Genomic DNA, 18,227 nt, shown 5'->3' on the forward strand with positions numbered 1-18,227 from the left:
GGGTGCACCGGTTCATTTCGATATTCCCTAATATATTTCGCTGGCTGGGTTCAGCGAATCAGCGGAAAAGCTGCTCGGTGAGCGCTCAGGGATTCTTTGACACGATTGGTTCTTGCCTTTGGTTCTTCTCCGGATCTAATAGTAGAAACCAATCGTAATAAAGAATTATTGAGCGCTCACTGAGCTGCCTTTTTCTCGCTGAACGTGGCCCAGTAGTGAGTGACGCTGACGCGCCCGCGCCCATTATTTCAAGGTGTTCCCGTGCATTTCTGTGAAAAGGAAGGCCGCCATTTGCACGCGCCATCTGGCACTCGCCTCGCGACCAAGTATATCGAGCACACTGCGAATTCAGAGTTTCCTCTCGTCGAAGACGAGATTATTGTTGTCGGCGACGCGTTGTGTCGAGGTGTGACTGGTGTGACGGATCTCGCGGGCACTCGCGAGCACGTCTCTGTCTTTAGCAGCTTTGAGGTTGAGAGCTTGAGGTTTGCTCCGCTTTACAAACAAATCTCTCGAGTCTCTACCTAACCTGATCTCGATTCATGACTTGATTCGGTTAGAGTCAATTCTTTACGAGATACCGAATCGATTTATGAATTGATAGTCGTAATACTCCCGACTGATAAAATATTGCCCGATATATAGCAATTAGCCTCAGAATTTTGAGACTGAGCAACAAAATAATTATTTTGATACATACATATTTTTTTGTTTCAGGAGAGAGAGAGAGATATCTATATCTATATATATATCTCAGCCGCGATTGATCGAGGAAGAGACACCCTTGGGATTTGTGATCAAAATTTCTAGGGAAACACAAACTTCATTTAGTCTCTTGGTTTCTAAATACGTTACAGTGCTCGACATAAAAGCATATAGATTTTTAATATATAACCAATGCTATTCAAAGCTATTCTTGAGGTGAAACATTTATTGTGGCAGTAATGATTCTATTGAGATTTGATTGTTTCGAAAGTTAGAATATGTGTATAAAAAAAAGAAGGCAATTATAGCAAAAACTACAGAATGGAATAGCAACACTGTAGTTGGCACTAGATTCTTCAACGGGATACTTTAAGGTATTTTATTTTGCCATGAAAGTTTTGTCAAGTGTATAAGATATTTTTCTTATATTTATTTTTTACATATCACGATTGAAAATGTTCCAGATATAAATGAAGATACATATCTTAAGCAAAAAAGTAAAAAATAAAGGATCCTGAAGAAGAAGAAAAGGGAAAAGATGCCGAATCCCGAAATCAATAAACGCGATCACAATTACAGTGAATCGAAACCTCAACATGCCAACAATGGTAATGGTGGCGCTATCTGCAAGATATCCAAGACAGGATCTGTCGGGGGTCAGATTAGAGACATCAACGAACTGAAGAAGATTGCGCCGCGCGTTCGTCTACAGGACACTGAAAGTTTGAACGAGTTGACGAGGATCTCTTCTTTAAGTAACAGTAAATTACAGCAGAACGATACATCCGTTCTCGAGAGAACGCGGCAAGAACTGAGAAAATACTGCCGCACCTGCGCTGGCCTAAAACTGCCCTTGGTACATTTTTTTATATTCTTTATATTCTTTGTTTTAAATCAAACGAGGTCTCTTGTAGTTTGAATTTACGTTAAGATTAAAGAGGAAAAATAAATAAATGTTAAAATGGATAAATTAGTAAATGTAGTACGAATAAGCAGGTAAAGCAGGTAACTGAATGATTAAATTAAAAAATTTAAAAGGCGACATATATATATTACAATAGATGGATTAAATTGTTTTAGGGAAGCAAAATTTTAAAACATTAAGAGCCACGTGTTCCAACCTGTTAGTAAGCTAACTAATAGTCAAATCATATGTCTGATGTAAAGGATAACAAAGACACACGCACACGCACATATAAAAATAATGATTTAACTATATTAGTTGGTTTACCAACAGGTTGGAACAACCGGCCCTAAATTCTACTTATTATGTCATGAATTTTATTTAATTGAATCTGTTAACCTTAACGTTTACCATGTTTACCATGTCTACCATTGTTTATCATCGATGATTATTAGTACGGTTCTATTTATATGTATAATGGTTATCAATTTAACGTTGTAGGTGGACATCTTTAGTGAAAAGGGCATTAAATTGCGATTGAGTCAGCAAATCAAGCATCTCGAAGTGAATCCTTATGATAGTCTCTCGACACAGATGTGCATGGACTGTATCTGCGATCTTAGAATGAGTTATAAATTTTTCATGCAGATAAAAAAAGCTGAGATAAAATTGAAATCTATCCATGTCAATCTCACGACTGATAATGCCACGAAGAAAGTAACGTTGATCGACGAGTCTTCGACAATAAAAGAGGAGATGCAATCATCTTATATAGGTATTCTTTGCATTTTTCATGTTTTTTCTCGCCGTATTTCAATTTGTAATAAACGAGTGTACGTTATACGTATGGATTGTTCTATAACTAGTTTAATAGAACATTTATCTTATGATTTTTAACATTTTCATCGTTAGATTTTGCACGAGCGAAAATTTTTATGAAAATTTTGCTTGTAAATAATGTCTGCTTGAATTGTTTGGAAGAATTTGTTACCCATCAATAGCTCTAAAGTTCAAAGGTTTCAGGACAGATCCTTTTTGTTTTTCAATGCTTATAACTGAAAATCTATTGCCTAGATATGCTTGTATCATTAGGAAACAAACAACTCGGAACTTTGAAGCGTGGCCAAAGAGTCTGCAACGTAAAGAAAGCTCGATCACTGAGAGTCCTCGCGATATATATCATTTTTTGTGTATCATAGAATTCTAATTTTTTTATGACGTAAAAAATCTTATTTTTAGAATGTACTAGTAAATTGTAACACTTATTTAGAGAAAGGAAAGAAGATAAAAATGATAACATATTGCAGAAATAAGGAAAATTCTTTTCCTCCAGAAACAAAGCAGGAATATCAATTATCCTCTACAATCCAACAAAACCTATCTTCATTGTCATCGAAGCAAGAAAACCAAACAACTCCCGGAAATCAAGCAGATGACTCTGTTCCAAAAATTTGTGCCATCTTTTCGTTGAAGGACGAATCGAAGGTAAAATCTGGAAAGGAGAAGGAAGACAATGACGAGGAGGAGGAGGAGGAGGAGGAGGAGGAAGAGGTACAGATAGGCGGAGGGATATTTGAGGAAGTGGCAGAGGGAGAGGATGAAGAATCTATCGAGGAATTTGATCCTGAAGACCCTGCACTCCTGGAAGATGAAGAAGAAGAAGAAGAAAAAAAATCTCCAAGATCCCCAACAACCGTCTATAAGTACGATATGGCAGCAAAGTCTTACGTGAGGTTGGAAAGAAGTGAAGAGGGAGTTTCTGTGAAATCTGGAGCTTCCCAGACTTTGGAAGGTGACGGAGAAAATCAAAGAGAGGGAATAAGCAAGCCAAATATCTTGAAGAGAAAATTAATAATGCCAACGGTAACGACGAAGAATGGTGGGGAGGAGGAGGAGGACGAGGTACAAAGTATCGAAGAGCGCAAAGTGCAAAAGTTAGACACAAACAGTCTCTCGAATGTGAATAGTCCTCTAGAAGAGGATGGAATTATGTACGTAACTGTAAAGGGCTCCAAACCGAACGAGTTTCTTCTAGTGAAGGTGAGTGTGAGCGAAAATGGTTGAAACATGCATCGAATTGAGTAAATTAAAATTTAGTAAACTTTACCGTAGGTTTTTGCTTTCTTTGTGATTTTTTGACATTTTAATTTTATTTTGTTATCTAAAAAATTATTGCTTCGTTTTTTTTTTTCTTTCCTTTTTACACAAACTCCTTTATTTCACGCGATGTGTGTTGTAATTTATATTTTATCTCGTTTACAATCTCTTGTCGATTATTAGTTTTATTATATCGCTATGAAATTAACAAAAATTGAATAATTTTTAATATTTTTTCCAATTATTTAGTTATTATTTAATAATTTAATAAAAACCATTTCTTATACTCAAATTTATACCGCACTATTCATGTCTCCGTTTTTGTTTCATGTTTAGTCTTTATTTTACTTTTTTATATCCTCTCTCTCTCTCTCTCTCTCTCTCTCTCTCTCTCTCATTTTTCTTTTCATATGTATTTGAAAAGTCTCTTGATATTTTCTTCCTGTGTTTTTAAATAAAATATACATTATAATTACATGTCGCACCTATACAACTTGTTTCAGGTGAAGAAAGTGGACAAACCCATGGAATCAAAGCGCGCGGTAATCTCCACTGATTTTAAGCCTGTCGAACGTCTTCTCAAACGTTATGAAACGTTGACATCGAAAGATTTCTCATCTAGACGTCCTGACGGCCGCGAGCAAATAATTGAAGAACAAATCGAAGAATATAAAAAGAAACGAGAAAAGGTTCTTGGAGGTCAGTCGGTAGTGACGTTCACCGTGAACGAAACGCAAAAAGAAGTACAGCAGGAAGAAATTTCCTCCAAGTCAAATTTTGAAAAGGCAGAAGAAATGACACTTTTGACAAAAGTGGAAGCTGGAGTGAAGGAGGAGCGGGAGCAAGAGCAAGAGCAAGAGGAGGAGGAGGAGGAGGAGCAGGAGGAGCAGGAGCAGGAGGAGCAGCAGGAGGAGCAGCAGCAGGAGGAGGAGGAAGAGGAGGAGGACGAGGAGGACGAGGAGGAGGAGGAGAAAGAAGAGGGGAATGGAGATGGGGATGGAGATAAAGAAGAGAAAGAGTTTTGGAATAAGATGGAAAATATTGACGAAAGTCAAGAAAAGGTCCATGAATATACAGAGGAATATCTTTCAAAGTTATCAAGATTGAAATTAAAGTGGGAAGAGACGAAACGGAAAAAGGAAAGTTTACAGAAGGAACTGAACGAGTCGTATAGCGAAGGGAACTTGGAGAAATTGGCAAAAGTCTTGGGGGAAAAGGAAAAGAATCTGCAGGTACGTGTTGTTAGTGCTTCACCTTACGTTCTTCTTATTTATCTCGTCTCTCTATCGTCAATCGTGTAAGAGTCGCCGTTTGAATCACTGGCTCATCAGTATTATTAAACTGTATGAACACACGTCTTTATTCATATTTATAATCTATATATATTTCCTTTCTTTATTGTTTTCCTACTCTCTTTCTCATGTTGTCTTTTTCCTCATTCCAGGAATTCCAAGAGTACTTGAAGCAGCGTAAAATCGTTCTTACTCGCCTCAAGGACGAAGACATAATCTCTCTCTATGAAGATCGATTCTCCACTACTTTAAAATCGTCCTCTAAATTGCTCCCAGACCTTATCGACACTCAACCTCCCGTCGACCCGCTTTCCGAAGAGCGCTATTTAGAATGTGATTATTGTTCCGAAACCTTCTCCAACCGCGATGTTCTCGAGGAACATCTCAAGTCCCACGACTACCGTATCCTTCATTGCTGCGACGACTGTGGGGAAGAATTTCAAACCCAGAAAGCGAAAAGAAATCATAACGTGATATGTGTGAGGAAATTAATTTGCAAATTTTGCGACATAATTCTGGATTCCAGAGGGAAAAAACGTCAACACGAGCAGAAACACGTTGACGCTCTTTATGGTCAACTTTGCGAGATTTGTGGCGAGAGATTCAAACACCAAGGAACTCTGGACCAGCACCTGAAGACGCAACACACGAGTTTGGAAAAGATTTATCCGTGTCCAAAGTGTCCGAAAAGATTTGCTTTTAAACAAAAACTGAGCTTTCACTTAAAATCTGTTCATACAACTTTGAGAGCGTACCTTTGTGAGGATTGCGGTGCGGATTTTAAGAATCCTGCGAGCTTGAGACATCATAGAATCAGAAAACATCAACCGGTTGGAAATAAAAGGGAATGTCAAGTTTGCAGCAAATTGGTGCCGTTTTACAGTTTGTCCAAGCACATGCACACGCATAAAGCTTACAGTATCCAGTGTCCACATTGCGACAAAATGTTCAAAAATAGCTCGACCTTGAAGCAACATGTGAGAATTCACGAAGATCAAAGGCAGTATCGTTGTGACACCTGCGGCGTTGGATTTAATCGGAGAGACGGTTTGAGGCTGCATATGAGAGTGCACGAAAAAACTGGTAGTAGAGGCTTGAAAGAGTGTTCCTGCCAAGTATGTGGCGAAAAGTTTCCGAATCATTCGACTTTGGTGATTCATAGGAACAGAGTGCACAAAGATGGGAGGCAGTATACGTGTCACATTTGTAACAGGTCGATGATTTCGACGAGATCGCTCGAGTGGCACATGTCGCACATTCATAACGAGTCGATGCCAGGTAACGTGTGCAAGCCGTTTGATGCCGACGTATTTTCAATTCCTATCCCTCCTTAATCGGAAAACAAAATTGTATTCTACATTGAACATAAAGGGAAAGAAATATATGTCACGTTTAGTCTTTATGAATAATATTTATGAGTACTTTATGAGAGAAGATTAGATGTTGGAATCTAAAATTAAAGTAAAATATTTGCGAGAAATTTATATTTGTTTATTTATCAAATAGACAGTACATGTGCGAATAAAAGATGATTAACAATTTTTTATTCTTTTGTGTGTAGATGGAATTTTCGATAATGGAAAAATAATTTCTAGATTTGTACAACGTACGTTGTTATGTTTTTGTTTCGTACTTCCATTCAGACGACACACACACACACAGACACACACATTTGCAGCAACAATAATGATAATCTCTTTTGCAGGTATTATCCGCGACGCGTCTGGTCTGCCTGAAAAAAAACGGGTTTCCTGCTATCACTGCAATAAGACCTTCAAGACGGAACTAATTCTTCGCACACATATTAAAAATACGCACATGGAGAAGGACCCGTTGAAGTGCACCGACTGCGAGGATATTTTCACATCTGAAGTACGTTTACGTCATCACATGATGGTCGTGCACAATCGTCTCGAGGGTACTTTGGCATGCCCTCATTGTCCGAAACGATTCGTGAACCAATTAAGGCTAAAGACTCACATGATTTCTCATTCTGAGGAAAGGCCGTATACCTGCGAGGTCTGCGGTTTCAACCTGAAGACAAAGATCCAACTGATCAAGCATCATCAAAACCGACACAGTGACGAGAGACCTTTGCAGTGCAGGTAAATGAATTATTAGTTTTTAGTAAAGGTCAATTTTTCACAAATTAATCCTTATCCTGAATTATGGGATTAGGAAATCCCGTTGTCACGTTATCGCGCCCAGCTAATAAATTTTATTAGTTTATTTGAGATTTTATAATCGCATTTATTCAATAATAAACTTTGATTTTAAAAGTTGAGATAAAAATTTACTGATTTAAAATTAATAGAATTAATGTATAAACGCATCGTCTTTCATTATATGTAGGTATACTTATTATTATCGCATGTCTGCAGCAGAAAAAATTGATTCTTTTAGTTTGAACAAGAACTTTTACATGCGAGATTATTTTATTCTTCTTGGATTATTCACATGACAAATTAAAGCAATCTGTCGTTGCTTCTTTGTAAACCATTAAAGATTTCTCTAAGATATTGAGGTGTGTGTAATAAATTGACACACATGAGAATTTTAAATTTATATAATTGAAAAATATATATATTTTCGCGCGAGAACATCACCTGCACATCTTAAGACGACGCAAAGCTTTTGTAAAAATTATTCAAATACATTCTAAATACTCTATTACATATTTAACTAGAAAACTGTCCAATCTGCATTGTTATCGAGTATGGTCTGATAACGGTTTGAAACATCGCAGTCACTTGCGTACCGAAATGGAAAAGTTGGAAATGGTATCCATACTCTCTGTTGTTCTTTTTGTTCATTCATTACATCACCATCTATTTATCGTTTATTCGACATTTTCCAGGTACTGTCCTTGGCGATGCAAGCAAGTGAGTGCTCTCGTTTGTCACGAACGCACGCATACCAATGAACGCCCATATTCGTGCAGCGTGTGCCGGCAACGCTTCAAATATCTCGGTGACAAAAACAAGCATGAACGTCGTCACGAGAGCCTCGGTGGTTCAGGCTTCAAGCGTATCGTACCTGGAAGAAATGTCAAACCGAAAGTACGCGCCGCCGACGATTCCTCCGGATCTGAGCAGGAACCGGGCTCGCTCAAGGATTCGGCGAAGGAGCAATACGAGGAGCAGCAGGAAGGACAATACGATCAGAAATTTCCGGAGGAACAGATGGTCAAATTCGAACGGGAGCAGATTGTCAAGTTTGAAGGTCAAGAGGAATACGAACAAGCGGTGTACGAGCAGGTAAGAGATCTCATAGATGTAGATTAATATAGCGTTGTCTCTCGACATTTCTCAATTCTACCATCGAGACGAGAAGATTGTTCCAAAACCAGCATAAAACCAGCGTAAAATCGGCCAACTGAATAGCTACTATAATCGGCAGATGAATTTCTGAATTCATCTTTCAATTTCTCTCGCTAACTTTGCGCGAACTTGTTCTTCTTCCAGGAGTATGAAGAAACTTCGAGAGAAGCATCGGAAGCTACCGAGGTAATTATGAACATGGAGGATTCCACGGTGTACACGGAGGAGGTTACGGCTGATAATATAGAGCCTAGCGTAGAGATCATGACGGACGAGATAATGACGAGTGACATTCTACAATCTGGCACTGCTGTGATGCATCTGCAAGGTTGCAATAATTCCTCGGGGGAGATTCAAGTGATACCAGTGATGCTGTCCCTGCCCGAGCTGTCCGACGCAACCACTGAAGTAAATCTCGCGACCGCGTCAATCATGTATAATAATTAGATTTGATTTGTCTCTCGGCAGAGTTTCCTATACATTGAACCCGTACTCGTAAAAGATGATTGAATCTTTAAGTCTTTGGATTCTGCTTAATCTCTTTGATTGATGTGCGGTAAGATTGGCTGTTACGTGGACCATCCATGTGTAAATAATGTCACCGCATTAAAGATGGGACTTGTCGTATTTGATTTCTCATAGTCTGCATTTTTAACCGTCCTATCTCATGGGGAAATGCCGTAAAATCCAAGAAATCCTATACAATGCGATTTCATAATTGACATTTCTTAAATTTTAGAGTTTCTGAGATTTCGCGTAGGTTTTCAAATTTTTTATTTCCAACTAGAAAATTTTCTAGTCCTAGGATGATCCTAATTTATAGGAAATTACAAAAAAAAAACCGTTATATCCTCTGAAATCATTAAATTCTAATGCAGGATACTCTATAAAATGTACATCTTTTCTTTTTTAAACCTCTCTTACAATAAAGAAAATAGTAACGGAATATTTTACAATTTACAACAAGGAGAGAGAAATTGTCAGAGATGATTGACGAAATCCTGTTTTGAAAGAAAGTCCTGAAAAAATTACACATAAAACTGTGAAAATATCAAGTATTGGAGATTACAGAATGCAAAGAAGGAAAGAGAAAGATTCCGGATAGAGAAGAAACTAGAAGAATCGAAAATTTTCAAATAAAAAGAAATAAAAATTCTCTAAAGCATTTATTTCCAGAAGAACTTGTGTAAAAAAAACTTGGTGAAACAGTTGCAAGAAGAGATACGTATGACATTTAAAAATTGATACGTACGAAGTCTCTCATTGAAAGAAAAGGTGCAAGACTACGCGTAAGATGTGTGGAAAAGAAACGAAGACTTATACGAAAGCGCTTGTTTTGTAAAATAGCGCGATACACTATGTAAACTATCTTGTATAAATCAGTGAAAAAGAGTGTGACGTGCGTGTGCGTATATGTGTTGTGCATTAAAAGAATCATTCTGTATCGCTATATCTTTTTCAAGATTGTATCGCACGCTTGTTGTCATACGGAACCATTCGTCTATTCTCTATTTGCATTTTCTGCACCTTTTTTCTTGTATTCTTTTAGAGCGAAAAACTATTATTATTATTATTTTCCGTCATCTTCTTCTCCTTTCAATACTTTGAGTGCAAAGAGTAAAAAAAAAAGGTAAAATTAAAACAGTTGTATCTTATTGGAAGCTTGTTGTATCTTATCCATTGAAATCACAGAATATGATTCTATTTCTTTTAGCTGCATTTTTTCCTTTATTTCAAACCTTGAATGTATATTTACCTATTAATTTATTTCAAGTGTAGGAAATGCAACTAGAGAGAATAAGTCCTAGTAATAGGATTTAAATATTTTCACTACGTGTTCTTGTACTCTTTCCCTTTCCTCCAAATCTCGACTTTACCTTTCTAGACTAGATGTATTATTACTCATTCACTTTAAACGCAGAAAGTGTAACATAACACAGCTTTTTAAAGAAAAAAAAAACAAAAAAAAACATGCAAGACTATGCTTTTTAGTACGTTACTTATTATATACTTTGCTAATGCTTGTGTTTTACAAGTGATAATAAGGTGACGAGCTCAGTTTATACATGTTAAGTCTTAGATAAGATATAATATAATACAAAAGAAAATGCGTGTTTTTTCAATGTCACGGATCGTTATTGAAATATTCTTTCACTTTTTTTTCCAAATAAAAGTTAAAGATTCCTAAATAAAACAACCGCATGAAAATCGATGTATCTAATTTTATTATGAAAATCTGCATTTTTGACATATTTGCAAGTATAAAATTAAAAGGAAAAATGGGAAGCCAAGTATACAGTGTTGGGGATGTATATTTCCAGAAAGGTGATTATAATATATACATATTAATAAAATTAATATAAGAGGCACTTATACGTCGAAAACTGTTTTAAAAATTAGGCAGGCATCAACATAGGTAATCAACTGTATAGCTAAAATAAATTTTATGTTAATATAAATGATCAGTTTACAACACTCAGATTATGGGGGTCTGTTCTTTTTATTGTTAGCTCTCCAACGTGAAACGGAAAAGAGGAAAGATGAACCGTGCAAAACAAGTTGAGCTAAAAAGAAGGCCTTATCACTCTTTCACTCGTTCGACACGCGAAACTTGACATTTTGAATGAAAATACATCTCATTGAGCAAAAAATATAACTGAGCATAGCATACATTCCGTTTACATTTTCTCGAAACGAAATATACATGAAATACAATAGAGAGATACGTGTAGATTAATTTCATATTTTGTCGAATTTCTTTTATGTTCTAGTAAATGAGGAGAAAATCATCTTTCTCTATTGATCATTATATACAAGCTATATGCAAACACCAAGATTAAAGATTTTTTTTATCCCAATAAAATCGGAATGTTCCTTTCCTCTCGTCTTGAGGAGAGATAAAATTCTTTATTTCTTTCTTTTCCGTTTGATCGGTCCATCGATCACGATAGAGTAAGACGAATTTCTACCGATTCTATTCCAACGTTATAAAGATTGCTATACATGAAGATATCCAAGTGCAAAAGCAATATATAAATACTTTAGCTGATAAAATGTTCAATATACATTTCGCTAAATGCATATGTACAGGCACATATGATGAGTAAGAGAGATAGGATAGTAGGACACGTGCTGAGACACGAAGGATTAGTTTGCGACATATCGGAGGCGGAGATAGGAATAAAGAGAGGTAGGGGTAGAACCAGATTAGATTATTGTTCACAAATAGTCCAAGTTCACGTAGTATGCTCTACTTTCAGAGAAATGCGTAGGTAGGTTAGCTCAGGCCAGGAAAGGATGATGGAGATACTCGTCCAACCAGTCTTCGAACCGAGGACTTGATGATGTTGAAATGTACGTTAAGCATTTTATCGGTCGCGATGTTCATATCACGTTTTTGTCATTAAACGACTTGACGTATAGCAACCTCTAACATGCACTAGTAGAGAATAGTGCAAGCTCAGATTCGTTTGTTCTTCAACACATGAATAGTCTCATATCAGTTTTTAAATCAAGATAATATTATCAATGATGTCTCTGATAAACTTGAACCGGATGAATAAAATGTATTGCTATCTCTATCCGATTCAGCTTTAACAAGGTTTAATCGATTTTTCAAATTTATCAAAGTTTTGGAGATGGAGGAGAAAGGAAAAAAAAGATACCATTTCTCTCTCTCTTGTTATTTTTTAAATGTATACAATTTTAACTGTGTCGATAATCAAATCTTAAATTGAGATTCGTTAAAATCCACTTGAAATCGTTCAAAGATAAAACCTTTATTACTCATTAGCGAGTTGAAATTTAATTCTTGTCTAGACTTTGGTAGTATTGCACTAGTACTTGCCATGCTTTTGGTGCCATAAATCCATCCGGGGGATTCTGGCCTGTCTTTGCTAATCCTGCAAGTACAAAATATTTAATGGTATTAGGCGACTATATATCTACGTATAAAATTCCGAATTTCGAATTTCAGTATTACGCAATTTTCCAAGTTTTTTAAACATCTTGAGAAAAAAATGTCACAATAAAAACGTAATACGTGAGATAATTTGTTGGTACGTTGTGTAAATTCCACAATGTCAATCTTACGAAACAAAGATGAAGGGATCAAATCAGGCGAAAAATTTATATTGTACATTTCTTCATTTTACCTTCGCTCTTTTTTACCATCATTACGTGTGCTCATTTTTGTTTTCATATTATTTTATTTTTCACATGTGCCCGCGTTTTGTTTTAATCTCGCTCTTCGTATTCTCACTCTTTATTATTATTCGCTTTATTTGTGTTATTCGTACATCTTGTGGAATGTTAAAACTTGGGTATATCATAGAACATCAAGGTATAGTACGCATCAAGGACTCACCTCGCATCTTTGTCCCCGAAATGAACTCAAAGTCTTGCTTCCGCTCGGGTTCGAAGAATGCCATCTTACCGTTCCGCGTGTCATAAGCGGCCACTTTGAAGGGAATAATCTCGAGATTATCAAGACCTCGGGCCATGGAGAGTACCCTGGCGCCATGAGTGGGATCATACAGATTGCCGTCAGGCGTGGCGTCTTTGTTAGGATGTGGCATACCCGCGGGATCCCTACCTACGATGTAAAAATTAGCGCCGGCATTCATCCTGGCTTTCGCGTGCCATTGCACCTGTATAAAAATATACGCGTGTTTTATTTCATTTATGTTATTTGAGAGTAGAGTAAAGTGTTGGATGTAATATATGAACGCGTAAGAAATGTGTGACGCTACTTGTCGGAGACATTGGTACAAGAGTTACACACAAGTTGACAAAGTAGCTAAAAGTTAAGGTACAACGGACCGGGCTAAGGCTCGTGAAGCTGGCTAGAATTTTTTCTCAACCTCAATCGGTCCAGCGTACATCATTGGGCTGGGGAAGATGGCGAGTAACGTGGACGTAGTATCCAGCACACCTTCGTCCAAAACGGCCTTGTGCTGAAGGATCCTGGTGTACAGGGACACATCGTCTTCCTTCGTCCAGCCACCCAGCGGATGTAGCAGCAGCACGGGATTTTTAAAACCACGCTCCTCCAACAATCGTCTTTTTGTGTCCTTTCCGAATTAAAAACAGCAAGGTATGATACGTTCGGTTATCTCGATATATATAAGGCGAGATGGATGATTTATCGTACATAACGCGTGGCAATGTGAGCTTTCTTCCCAAGGCCTTTCTTTCATCGAATGAAAAATATGATACGAAAACGATCCGTTCGCTTTGAACGAGTGAGATACCTGCATGAGCAGCGCGTGTCCATTGTGAATGGGATTTCTAAGCTGAAATGCGAATACGGCATCAGCCTTCATTTTCCGGCATCTGGCACGGATCTCGTTTGGCGTGAGCCTGTACTTGTCGAGCCCGTCGTGCCATCTGATCCTTTCCAATACCTCGAGGTCGCCACCCATCAACCAGTCTCCGGAGTCGTAAATCATCCTGACGTAGGGATGACCCAAGTTGTTGGTGCCAAACTGCCAACTGCAACGCTCCTCTTTTCGATGGAAATAAAATTCCGGTTTTCGTAGGATTGCCAAGGCCTTCTGCTTGTGCCTCAAGGTTACAGCGAGGGAATTTTCCAAGCGGCTCTTATCACTCGTGCTTATCGCGAGGACAATTGGCACCGATTGGTTCGCTTCTTTGCCATCTTGGAGCAAACACCTTAAGTGTTGGGCCTTAAAGAGAAGACAAATGACAATATGACGCGATTTGACGATTACGTTGACGCGTAGGTCAACGCGTCTCTCTCTCTCTCTCTCTCTCTCTCTCTGTCGTGTCTCAATTCGTGTCAGACGGCGCATGCCGCATACCGTGCGCGCGATGCACGCACGCTTCAGATCGCTTCGGAAAGCATACCTGAAGATATTGATGTTCTCTCATAAAGCCTGTTAGTGGAGACGCCCATCCTTCCGCCAGAATTTGCAGCCACTGCACGTCGAGTTCATCGATCTCCACGCACCGCAGGGTTTCCGCTTCCATTTTCGCGAAAGCTAGCCTGGACTCTGGTACAAAGAGCTCCGTGATCAGATCTGACGGTTTAGCAGCAAGCTGCGGAATGATGCGGTGCTTCTCTAAAAGGTCAATTACAGTCGAGGCGGACTCTTCCGGGGTACAATTCTCGGTCTTGACAATTAAGTCAGGTTTCGTGGGACTCTCGTACATTTGATCGATACCGGTGAAACCTTTAATGGTACCCTGCCGCGCTTTCTTGTAAAGGCCCTTAGTGTCGCGAGCCTCGCAAATTTGCAAGGGCGTATCTACGAACACCTCGAAGAAGGGCAGGTCAGCCTCTCTATGAATCTGCCTCGCTACTTGTCTATCCTCTTCGAAAGGTGACACAAAGCTGCAGAGACAAATTTGTCCGCTGTCGGCGAAGAGTTTCGCTACTTCGGCTACTCTTCTAATGTTCTCTTTCCTGTCTTGTTTGCTGAAAGTCAGATTGCGGTTTAGACCGCTCCTGAGATTGTCGCCGTCTAGACCGTAGGCAGGAATACCGTAGTTCACCAAGACAGCTTCCACCTGGAACGAGATAGAGGTCTTGCCGGCACCGGAGAGACCGGTTAGCCATACCGTGCAACCTCGAAAGCCCCGAATACTGCCGATCGCTTGTCCCCGTTTGGCTCTGGATACGTGATGCGCTTGCTCCGATACGTTCGCGCAGATCTAAACAAATTTTTAACATTTCAAATTTTCATATTCAATAATTTCCAAAAGCGCTTTAATAAGAACTTTGGGGGGTGGGAGGGAGTTTCGAACTCCCAATAGATAAAACTCGGGCTAAAACGTTAATATTGCGTACACGAAGGATCGTATATTCACCGTTAGACTTGGACCATTTTTATTCCGATTGTTTTTCTTATATTTGGATTATTTTCTTTCTTGATCCTATTTAGCTATTTCTCAAGGAAACGGAGCGATACGCGCGCGCGCGAAATGCAGCAGATACCGAGCTAAACTGCGCTAAAGCGAATAGGGGCCCCATGGCAATTATAATATACAATATACATATGTAATTCGCATGGTCGAAGTAAAATTTACATTGTTTCATTATTTACATATTGTTATTCATACTCATTATTCATTACTTAAATTTCACGCATTGCACGAGGTAGAGAAAGCGACACACGTACCATCATCTTCTTATTCGGAGGCGGTCCGACACTCCGCTCGGCATTGCTCGATGACATGATCGTAGCTACAGGCTACAGTGGCTACTGGCAGAGCAGTGGCAGCTATATGAGTCTACGTCTACAGTACGAGCATATACGTGGCAACTGTATACGTGATCGAAGGCGACGAGGACGATAACGGATGACGCTTCGTGACGTGACGCCGGCCCGGTAAGCTACTAAAGCCCGGCTGCCCGGTTACTCCGATTAGTCGCAGCCTACCTACCGCAGCCACGCAGCCACACTCCACACTCCACAAGCACAAGTTCACAGCCTAGCTCTCATCTAGCTCTATACTAAAATACTGACTGACTGGGACTGAGTACGCGATGAATCCCACGGATCCAATCCAATCCATGCATGCATGAATCCACCACGGTCTACCGATCGATCATTTTCACAATATTCTGTCAAAAATTGACACAAGGTAAACGGTACCGACATCGGGAAATTTACCGACCTGTGGTATTAGATATCGACGAGATTCGTGTGTGTGATATACATACACACATACATACGCATTGCGCGCGAAATGTTTAGTATATTGTATAATTAAAAATATGTTACACTTTTTTAAACGTAAAACTGTACTTTTTGTGGTGAAACATTTGTAAAATATATATATATATATATATACAATATAGTTGAAGATTTCAACATGTCTTATATTTGCCACAAAATAGAATACACTGTATCCGCGTGAAAATTCAGGTCCAAGCATTCGTATTATTCTTGATTGTGTGGAGAATCTCTCGCGTTATTGTCGATATAATCGCTAGAGCTGTTTCCACGTGTTCCTTTATTCTTAAGCACCGCCACACCGCGTGCGTATCATAAAGCGTATCAAACAATCTCAACAGATTTTTTCGCCACACGCCGATGTTGGAATGTTAGAAAAAATATATGTCGCTCATTTGCTACAACAATAATGACATAACTCAGAAAACAAACTTTTCCAAAAAAGAAGTTTGAATATTTTAATTTAAATCATTAAAATTTCTAATATAATATTATACTTTTAAATGCGATTTTGATGCAATAACTGATTGTAGAGGAACACATGCGCGCGCGCGCACACACACACACACACACATATATATTAGCGCTTCATTCAATGTATTGAATTTTTACCCTTCTTTTGCAAACAATTAAAAAATGACAATTTTTGAGTTATGTCATTGTTGTAGCAATGAGCGATATATGTAATTTGAGGAGAATGATATGGACGATACAAAACTGCAGTATTATCGCATGTAAATCTCGTATTGTATGTATTTACATACAATATTGCGAGATACTCTCTGCGTAACACTGCATAATGCTGCGAATTTGTTTTTCTACATATATGCGCCAAGACTCGTCGGAGAATACAATTAAGATTATGATGCCGACAACCACCATGATGATGATGATGATATGTAATAACAATAATGCCGTAAAGCTATTATATATATATATATATATATTATGAATTGATAATACAAAGTATAAAGAAATTATACGATTAATAATAACGATAATAATAATGAGGGTAACGTATAATTATCAAATATAATTATTAAAATTCTTTGAGAAATTAATAACGTGTCTATAAAAATAGAGCTTTTTGAACGATTTTTAAACATTTAATTTTGTCATGAGATAGAATGAGATGAATTAATAACATACACGATATCAATTGAGAAGTTTTATACTATTCCACACAGAGTACTCGAGTAGAACATATATGTATATCTACTTTTTAATATACATAAATTATGATTCGAGGGAAAGGCGGGCCTTGAAAAATATTTCTCCTTTTAATCAATCTCTATTTGATAAATCTATTGGGTTGGCCAATAAGTCCGTGCGGTTATTTATTTTATAAGTAACATTTATAAGTAAAAAACCGCACGGACTTATTGGCCAACCTATTATTTGATTCCATTTTACTATATATCTGCTTAATGAAATTAATAATTTCAATTATCTACCAATTATTCATATACGACGTGCAACTCATTATTTAAATTATATATAGCCTTAATTATCTCACATTTACACGCACACACAATATTCAAAATATTTCTTTCAAAATTAAATTTACAGAGGAATTAATTTAATCGATTAAATAATCGATCAATGTATGTATAAATATATCAGTTTTTTGATGAATTGATTAAAAGTACGTGATCGACATTTATAAATCAACTATTAAAGTCGAAAAAAAATTTGACCTGTTATAAAAAAAAAATTATAATTTTATATGTATTATTAACGATTAATTTAATTTTAATTTTAATAATTGACACTTTGAAACTAAAAAAATAACTTCGTTATAATATTATTATTATTTGATGAAAGATATATGTATAATAATTTTGATTTTTAATAATAATCAAATTCCTAACCAAAACTTCATAGTTGATTAATACGACTCAAAAAGTGTCCGAAAATATTGGGGGAAAATGCTCGAAAATATATATGTATATGCTTATTATAATGTTAATAATTTTGTTGACACATTAACGCAAAAAACATTTTTATATCAAAATTAAATTGTTTGTAGCCCGTTAATAAAATTAGAAAATTAGTCCTCAAAATTCCGCCATTCCCTCGCCCTTCGTAGTCTCTCAAGTGACAGCACACCGTGTGCGTACTCTCTTATATCGAGTGTTTGATATTAAAGAGAGTGGAAATCAAACTCAAAAAAAGACTTGATACCAATCTTTTTTTGACAACAAACGAG

At 37.5% G+C, this 18,227-nt stretch overlaps 2 protein-coding genes across 8 annotated transcripts; one reads left to right on the top strand and one right to left on the bottom strand.

The window, feature by feature from the left end:
- Window positions 1–252: 252 nt before the first annotated feature.
- On the top strand, window positions 253–10,799 carry LOC139819954 (uncharacterized). 3 transcript variants are annotated; one of them, XM_071789771.1, is made up of 12 exons: window positions 253–485; window positions 718–1,079; window positions 1,170–1,561; window positions 2,111–2,384; window positions 2,943–3,649; window positions 4,210–4,938; window positions 5,151–6,276; window positions 6,560–6,604; window positions 6,704–7,103; window positions 7,856–8,255; window positions 8,463–8,726; window positions 9,495–10,799. In XM_071789771.1, exons 3-12 carry the CDS (start codon window positions 1,244–1,246, stop codon window positions 9,561–9,563), a joined length of 4,332 nt encoding a protein of 1,443 aa, XP_071645872.1. In that variant the 5' UTR covers window positions 253–485; window positions 718–1,079; window positions 1,170–1,243; the 3' UTR covers window positions 9,564–10,799. The 3 variants fall into 3 exon arrangements, with proteins under 3 accessions (XP_071645872.1, XP_071645873.1, XP_071645875.1); XM_071789772.1 differs by lacking the exon at window positions 6,560–6,604 and having other exon boundaries at window positions 255–485; XM_071789774.1 differs by lacking the exons at window positions 6,560–6,604; window positions 9,495–10,799 and having other exon boundaries at window positions 257–485; window positions 8,463–8,950.
- Window positions 6,468–18,181, bottom strand: Papss (PAPS synthetase). Of its 5 annotated transcripts, none has more exons than XR_011733854.1 (8): window positions 15,461–18,181; window positions 14,187–14,993; window positions 13,571–14,005; window positions 13,181–13,390; window positions 12,685–12,967; window positions 12,166–12,220; window positions 6,817–7,032; window positions 6,468–6,726 (listed from the first exon to the last, which is right to left on the bottom strand). XR_011733854.1 is itself a non-coding variant. In XM_071789782.1 (7 exons), the coding sequence occupies exons 1-7, from the start codon at window positions 15,515–15,517 to the stop codon at window positions 6,987–6,989; spliced, it is 1,893 nt and encodes a 630-aa protein (XP_071645883.1). In that variant the 5' UTR covers window positions 15,518–18,181; the 3' UTR covers window positions 6,468–6,986. The 5 variants fall into 5 exon arrangements, 2 of the variants coding, with proteins under 2 accessions (XP_071645883.1, XP_071645884.1); XR_011733853.1 differs by having other exon boundaries at window positions 6,468–6,730; XR_011733855.1 differs by having other exon boundaries at window positions 6,468–6,730; window positions 7,757–12,220.
- Between the last annotated feature and the right edge of the window lie 46 nt (window positions 18,182–18,227).

The sequence above is a fragment of the Temnothorax longispinosus genome, chromosome 10, assembly GCF_030848805.1.
Source record: "Temnothorax longispinosus isolate EJ_2023e chromosome 10, Tlon_JGU_v1, whole genome shotgun sequence".
NCBI classification, from domain to species: domain Eukaryota; kingdom Metazoa; phylum Arthropoda; class Insecta; order Hymenoptera; family Formicidae; genus Temnothorax; species Temnothorax longispinosus.